Source organism: Solea senegalensis, linkage group LG8 (genome assembly GCF_019176455.1).
Source record: "Solea senegalensis isolate Sse05_10M linkage group LG8, IFAPA_SoseM_1, whole genome shotgun sequence".
NCBI lineage: Eukaryota > Metazoa > Chordata > Actinopteri > Pleuronectiformes > Soleidae > Solea > Solea senegalensis.
This window is the reverse complement of record NC_058028.1, coordinates 2260278-2267642: the sequence shown is the minus strand read 5'-3', so window position 1 is coordinate 2267642 and position 7365 is coordinate 2260278. Positions and strand designations below refer to the sequence as shown.

At 41.2% G+C, this 7365-nt stretch overlaps 1 protein-coding gene across 2 annotated transcripts in view; it reads right to left on the bottom strand.

Annotated features, from left to right (window-relative positions):
• Positions 1-604: 604 nt before the first annotated feature.
• Positions 605-7365, bottom strand: part of lrfn1 (leucine rich repeat and fibronectin type III domain containing 1) — a 173179-nt gene continuing 166418 nt past the window's right edge. For both annotated transcript variants that reach the window (XM_044031258.1, XM_044031259.1), the window contains exon 5: positions 605-2490. In XM_044031258.1, the coding sequence (XP_043887193.1) occupies positions 1590-2490 (901 nt within the window). In that variant the 3' untranslated portion in view covers positions 605-1589. The remainder of the gene's footprint in view (positions 2491-7365) is intronic.

Genomic DNA, 7365 nt, shown 5'->3' with positions numbered 1-7365 from the left:
TATACAACTGGCCATTCTATCTGGATAAAAAGATGATACGACACAATAGTGTGGTTTTACTGAACTTGAATTAAACCACTTTAATGTTTTTAAAACGTCTAAAATAAAACCAAATAACTCAAGCTTTACTTAGATATCTAAATATATATATATATATATAACTTTTTCATCCATATTGGGGGGGCCCCCCTGGTGATCTGTTCATGCCGTGGGCCGGCTCTGCTGTCATCACTGTAATCCCTCCTCACTGCAGTCTGCATGTCATTAGGCTCTGTGTCCCCCTAGTGGTCGGAGACCAGCGTTACACCCCTGTGGAAAAACATCTGGCTGCATTTGAATGCAGAGACACGTCCTGGCGTCGCTCTCGTGCCCCTGGTGCAGCCGTTTCCACAGAAGCTTTTCAAAATAGTACTCACCCAATCAAATATTTATCATCTCCACTCAGGCAGGTGTCCTTCCCTGACCTGTCCTGTCCTGACCTGCTGGACATTTAGACTCCTGCTGCTGCTGCTGCTGCTGCTGCTGAAGGCACAAGAAGAGGAACACCAGCACATCCACAGTTCTCACACACACACACACAGAAACTAGTGTTGACAGACTGACGTAGGTGCGATGACACAGGTTTTTAATGTAAAAACTCGCAGCCGACACCCGAATGCTTTGTAAAAAGTCATGTGACGTATGACTTGCTTACTTTACATAGTTAGTACACATACACCAATGTTTTAATATACTTATATATGTCTCTTTTTTTGTTTTCGTTCGTTCGTTTGTTTGTTTGTCGTCTTTGTTTTTTGTTTTTTTTTATCTAGACCAGCCAGATACAGAACTGAATAATAATATACAGTCACATCTGGAACAATATCTATTTAACATGGTAAAAGTCCGACTGTTGGAGAGGAATCTGCGTCTCTGGTCCGTCCTCTCTGTGTCCGTCCGTCCCTCTCTACTCTATCATTACAAACTGGCATGTGTAAAACTTTTTTTTAATTATTATTTTACTCATTATTATTGTATAGACTGGTGGTGATACTTGTCCTTGTATCTCGTGTCTTCTGTGCAAAAGTTTTTTTTTGAATTCATTTACTCTTTTTGAAAGAAAAACAAAACATGATCGACATAACAGGATACCTACAGTTTTTTTTCTTTCATTTATCTTCTTCTTCTTTTTTTTTCTTTTTTTTTAGAAAATAACAGTTACGTACATCCACAGGCCACGCCTCCCTTGGCATGTCACGGGGCGGGACAAAAAAAAAAGAAGGAAAAAGTTAAAAATCAATCCAAAAGTGACGCTTCCCCCGTTTTTTTTTAGCGTGGGATTCAATGAGAGAGAGAAAAAGAAAAGTTTTGTGACGACAGTGAGCAGCGTCCTCCATTCGTACGTGTGTTTTTCAGAATAAGGCACTGCTGCGTAAAGACAGGACATGGCCGGCGAAGCCTCTCTGGGATTATGACGAGGAGGCAGGAGAATGGCAGGAAAGTTTGCCCCGTGTACGTGAATGTGCTTGTGTTTATTGGACAAATGTGCGTCATATGGCATGTAGACATGTTTGTTTTTGTTTTTACACGTTCATCCCCGCCCCCCGCCCTCAGACCGTGCTCTCCAGCATCCACTCGGTGCTGCTGAACGTGACTCTCCGGTTGGCGAGTGGCGACGACTCCACGTCGAGCTGGTTGGTGGACTTGTGCCACCTCGTCCTCGCTCTGCGCGGGTAACTGTGACTCTGAAATATGGAGTAATCCCCGCCGTCAAAGGAGAATCTGTGCCTAGTTCGTGCCAGCTCGTTCGGGAGCAGGCCCATGTTAGCGAGAGCGCTTTTCTTGTCCTTCAGCCTTGGAGCCTCCTTGGTGCCGGCGCTGGAGCCGATGAGACACAGCGACATGGTGGAGCCCGTCAGGCTACTGTCCGTCTGCGTGTCCTCAGACGGCGGACCGGAGCAATGAGCGTCCAGGCTGGTTCTTCTCTTCATCCTGTCCGCCATCAGCGGGGGCAGCTCCACCTCCAGGATGGCGGTGGTCGCGGTTGGGTCCTCCCGCTTCTCGTCGTCCACGCGCAGCACCATCGCCATGCACTCTTTGGGCGCCTGGGCCTCGTTCTGGCCCTCGTCTGAGGGCTGCTTGGAGGCGGAGCGCTGCAGCCGCTGCTGGCTGCCGTTGGTCTGGGAGTGCGTGCTGGAGCTGACCTTGGTCTTGGCGTCCTCTGGGCCACTGTAGGCCTTGTAACGGATCATCAAAATGATGATGAACACCAGCACTGAAGCGACAATTATACCCCCGATAATGATGATCATGGTGCCTCCCAGGAACTGGCTGTGCGGGAAGCGACACTGGCTGACCTCGCTGGCCGTGTGGAACTGCACGCAGCCGACCACACGTGTGGCCGTTAACGATGTGATGCCGTCGTCGTAAACTGCCAGCACACAAAGGTCATACTCGCGGCCAGCGGCCAGATCGTTGATTAAGAAGTTCTTGCTGGTGGACGGTATCATTCTGCAGAGAGAGAGAGAAATAGAAGATAGACAGGATTAATATCTGGAAAAGCACGTATACTGGTGTGAATAAAGTGTTTTAAATCACAATGGAAATGTCAGGAGAACACAAAAACATCAAAATAACAGGATTATTGTAGTGCTGGGATAAAGGTCTTATCCACATGGAAACAGAACCTTCCAACACAAGCTGTTTTCTGTTTTTCATTCTTAAAACCGTAACCATCCCCCAAAACAACTCTAAATGCTGTAGTACACAGGAATATACACCAAACATGGAATATACGCTAATATATTACATAGAATATACATTACAATGCTAACAATCACAGAAACATAGTTAGAGAATGAACCGAGTCAGGGCGACTAAGGAAAGAAATTAAAAGTTAACGTAACGAGAAAAGACCAAAAAAAAATCTCCAAAAACAAGACAACAAGAAAAATAGTAAGAGAAAGGCGGGGCTATGTTATCATCATTTTCTCAAAGTAGCATTTTTTAGTATGTACAAAAACACAAGGGTTGCATTTTGAGATTTTTCCACACTGGGACCCTTTTTCCAAAAATAGTGTTTTAGCTACTTTACAAAGTGCTCATATAAGAATTTTTTTAGTAGCTCATCCTGATAGACGTGTGCCACATTTCAGCGGCGTGGGCTGTTGATTTTACATTTTCTAGGGGGCGCTGTGATGCTATTTTGCCATGAACAATCCTGCGACCCACATCAGACTTAAAGTTGTTGTGCTGTTGACGCGTGTGTCAAGTTTTATGAGTATCTGTCCATCCATTGGCCGTCATGACCAATTTTCCTATTAAAATTTGCAGTGTCGCCACGGTAACACCGCTACACAAAAACTCACAATATTTATAACTCTGAATCAACATTACTTTCTAAATGTTTTGCCAAAATTTGAGGTGGATACAATAATCCCTGTGGTAACAGCGCATGAAAACGTAAAATATTTTCAATATTTCTACTGCCATTTCATATGGATAACCAATTTCCTCTTTTCTGGCAAAATTTGCAGCATCGCCATGGTAACACCGTATCACAGAATGTCACAATATTTATAACTCTGAATCAACATTACGTTCTAAATGTTTTGCCAAAATTTGAGGTGGATATAATAATCCCTGTGGGAATAGCGCATGAAAACATAAAATATTTTCAATATTTCTACTGCCATTTCATGTGGATAGCCAATTTCCTCTTTTCTGGCAAAATTTGCAGCATCGCCATGGTAACATCGTAACGCAGAATGTCACAATATTTACAACTCTGAATCAACATTGCGTTTTAAATATTTTGCCAAAATTTGAGCTGGATAAAATAATCCCTGTGGGAACAGCGCATGAAAATGTAAAATATTTTCAATATTTTCCACTGTGGATAAAAAGATGACACGACAAAACTCTTTCCCGTGTGTGTGGGCCCTGAAATATAAACTCCCACTCTGGCAGAGAATCATAAAAAAAGCACCACACTCCATTAAAGCCGACTCATGAGAGAATCTGTCACATTATAAAACAGCAATAAGAACGCACTCTGTTGGGATTGTGCATGAAATGACAGAGAAAGGTGACTGACTGTGAGAGACGACGCCACAACAGCTGCCGGCTCAACAAAACATGGCGCGTGAAGCGGCGGCAGTTATGATGCGCGATGCACCCGAGGTCGCGTTTTTGGCGGCGGCCGCATGATTGCACGGCGCCAAACATGAAGGAGGGGAGACACTGTCTTCAGGTCAACACTGGCGTTAATATAATTACAAGCTTGTTCCGTTTTCTTCCCTGCGGGGAGAATGTGATCATTTGTAGGTAATAATGTAACCACCTAAAGACAAAACAACACTCACGCTCAAACCAAATGAGAAAATTATACGCGAGAGCGACTCATTATATCTGACAAAAGCCCACAAAAGTCCAGGTTTTAATCCTTTAACACGGCTCAGTCTGTAAACTGGATTCAGATTTAATGTGCATCATTTACTGCAGAACACATCAAACATTATCATCGTACTTAAAGGTACAGTGTGTAAAATTTAGCGACATTCATAGGTGAAGTTTCATGTTGCAGCTCTTACAAGACTGTTGTTGAAACTTTGTAGCCGAGAGTTAGCATCAAACATCAAAAGATTATCCATTAGTTGAAAACATGGTGGCTCAAAATGGCCACCGAAGTGTGACTACTTCCTGTACTCCGACAGTTGTGGAATGACTACTACTTAAAAATAACAACACAATAAGCTATTTTTTTTTTTATTACCAAGCTTTATAACATACAGTTTTATATAGGAAGTAGTAAAAAGCCAAAGTCAGTGGCTCTTATTTTGAAAGCCATGTTGAAAGGAAGTGGTGCCTGATAAAATAAAGTCCAAAAATAAAGCTTGTTTTCACTCATGACTCAGCATTTTGGTGATTAATTTAGATACTTACATATGTTCATTAAGTGTTTTAATGATCAAATTTGGACTATAAGTAGATTTTGAAAATGTGAGTAGAATTTGGATTTAAAAGTAGATTTTGGAACTATATTAACAACTGTTTTCAGGATTTTTAAGTTTTTTAACTGATCTACATTTGGACATTTTTACTTCATCCATGAAGTAACATCAGCCACTATTCTACTTCTGTAAATAATATAATTCCTGGAGGTTTCACATCACAATGAGATTTTTAAACAGTTTTTCTTACATTCACACATTATTATCATAGAACTTAAAAGGTCATTTATCTCTTAGTAAGCACATATTTATTGTCATGTTTACATCTCATGTTAAGTCTAAATGTGTTTCCCTTTTCTCCTCCTCCTCAGTGTTGTTGTTATTTGAAAGTATTCTCATTCTGATTCTGGCAACTTTGTATTGAACTGTGTGAATTCTTGTCTTAATTAAATCTGTCACACTTCACACAACATTAAAAACGCGTGTCATGTGACAGTGACAGCTTATTGTTTGTTCTAAGTGAAACTTGTGTTTAAATGAGGAAACTAAATTGTGCGAAGGATGAAATAAAGAGCAGGAAATGATTTGATTAGGTTCTGCTTCACGCCGGGGGGTCGACGTGCGGCAGGACTCAATTTAACAGGATGTAACGTGAAATCACTGTGTCGCCGTGATCTAATTTATAGTTTCTTGGTACAAAGTGATATTATTGTATGTTCTATTGTGAAAAACAACCTTGTGTGATTCTGTACGAAAAGTTAAAAAAAATAAAATAAATAATGCCACCTTGACCTTTCCCCCCCACATTAAAATGTCACTGGTGAAGTGTTAAAATCTAATTCTGTCACTATTAGCCATCCTTTTTTGAACAATGAGTGCTTATACTGTTTTATAATTTAAAAGTCTGGATGTATAGTGTGCTGCCGCTGCCGTTTCCTCGCTCTCGTTGTAAATAATTGATCTGAAACTCCTTCCACCGCCGTGGACGAGCCGATCATTAGGTGACCACATCTAATCACACTCCTGTCTTGTAACCAATTAACGCAGACACTCGCTAATGATACAAAATAAAGCTACGTGCGGTGGAAGAGTCGCCCTTGTGTTGTTGTTTGTTGTCATATAATGTTTTTAATGACGGCGGAAAAGGTTCCTCAGTCCTTTAAAAAGCTGGACGCTAATGATTTACTCAGCTAATGGCTACAAATAACAGCCAGCACTGTTGTCGTCGTAGCCTGTTTGCAAAAATCTGCTTTGGAAAGTGAAGCCCAGGAAGTGGAATGGAGCCACCAGGGGGCGACCTCAGTAGAGTCAACGGTCTGGATCACTACCACTATTACGACTACTCAAAAACCAACGCCACGTACAGTCAAATCATGAATCTCGCAGCTAATTTGGCATTTTTATATACAGAACAATCTTCTACGGTTGTAACTTAATACAATATTTAGGCTACGTACACACATAGCCAAGTATCTGAAAAGAAAAGGCGTTCTCTCCTTTCATCCACGCGAAAAAACGTAGTTTTATGTCACAGAAAACAAATATTTAAAACTAAAGTGGAAATTTGAGGAAAAATCCAAACTTCCCTGTTTGTGAGTTCATAGGAACATTTCTATCATTTGTTTTTCTTTTTTAGGATTCTGATTAGCTATGCTTCCAGTTACACTGCCACCTACAGGCTTGGCATGGTCATGACAGTGCTCGACAGAATATTTATGTCTCTAAAGACAATCCTGGTGGGATGGAGCCACCAGGGGGCGACCTCAGTCGAGTTAATGGTCTGAAACACTCTGGTTTCAGCTCTTTTTTAACACAGCATGATGTCAATTTTGCAAATTATGTTCACGTAGACGATAAAGTACGACACATTTCAAAAACACGACGTGGCTACAGTCAAATCATGAATCTCGGAGATAATTTTGCGTCTTTGGTTCTAGCTCGAATACGACATTTAGGCCACGTACACGCGTCGCCATGTATCTGAAAAGAAAATGCTTTCTTTCCTTTCATCTACACGACAATGTTTTTTTGGGCTTTATACACTGCCACCTACTGGTTTGGCATGGTCATGACATCGTTCAATGGCGTATTCATGCAGGTTTTTGAAGATGAAAACGTCTCTAAAGACAATCTCGTGTGTATGACATTACTATTTGAAAGAGAGGGGGGAGAAAATCTACTGTCTTTGTCCCAGTACACAAACACTAGCACAGAATCTAAAGTGTGTCCTCCTCCACTACACTAGGAGGCGATATAGACTTCAGCTGTACCAGTACATTTTAAACGGTACTGGTTCAAAACATTAAATTATTTAAGATGACAGATTAAATTCAGTCTCCTCCAGTCTAGATTTATCCATGTTTTTCTTTCTGTTGTTGTCTAAACGAGGTTATCATGGCAGACTAACATGTTTACATTTACTTTTGCATCAACA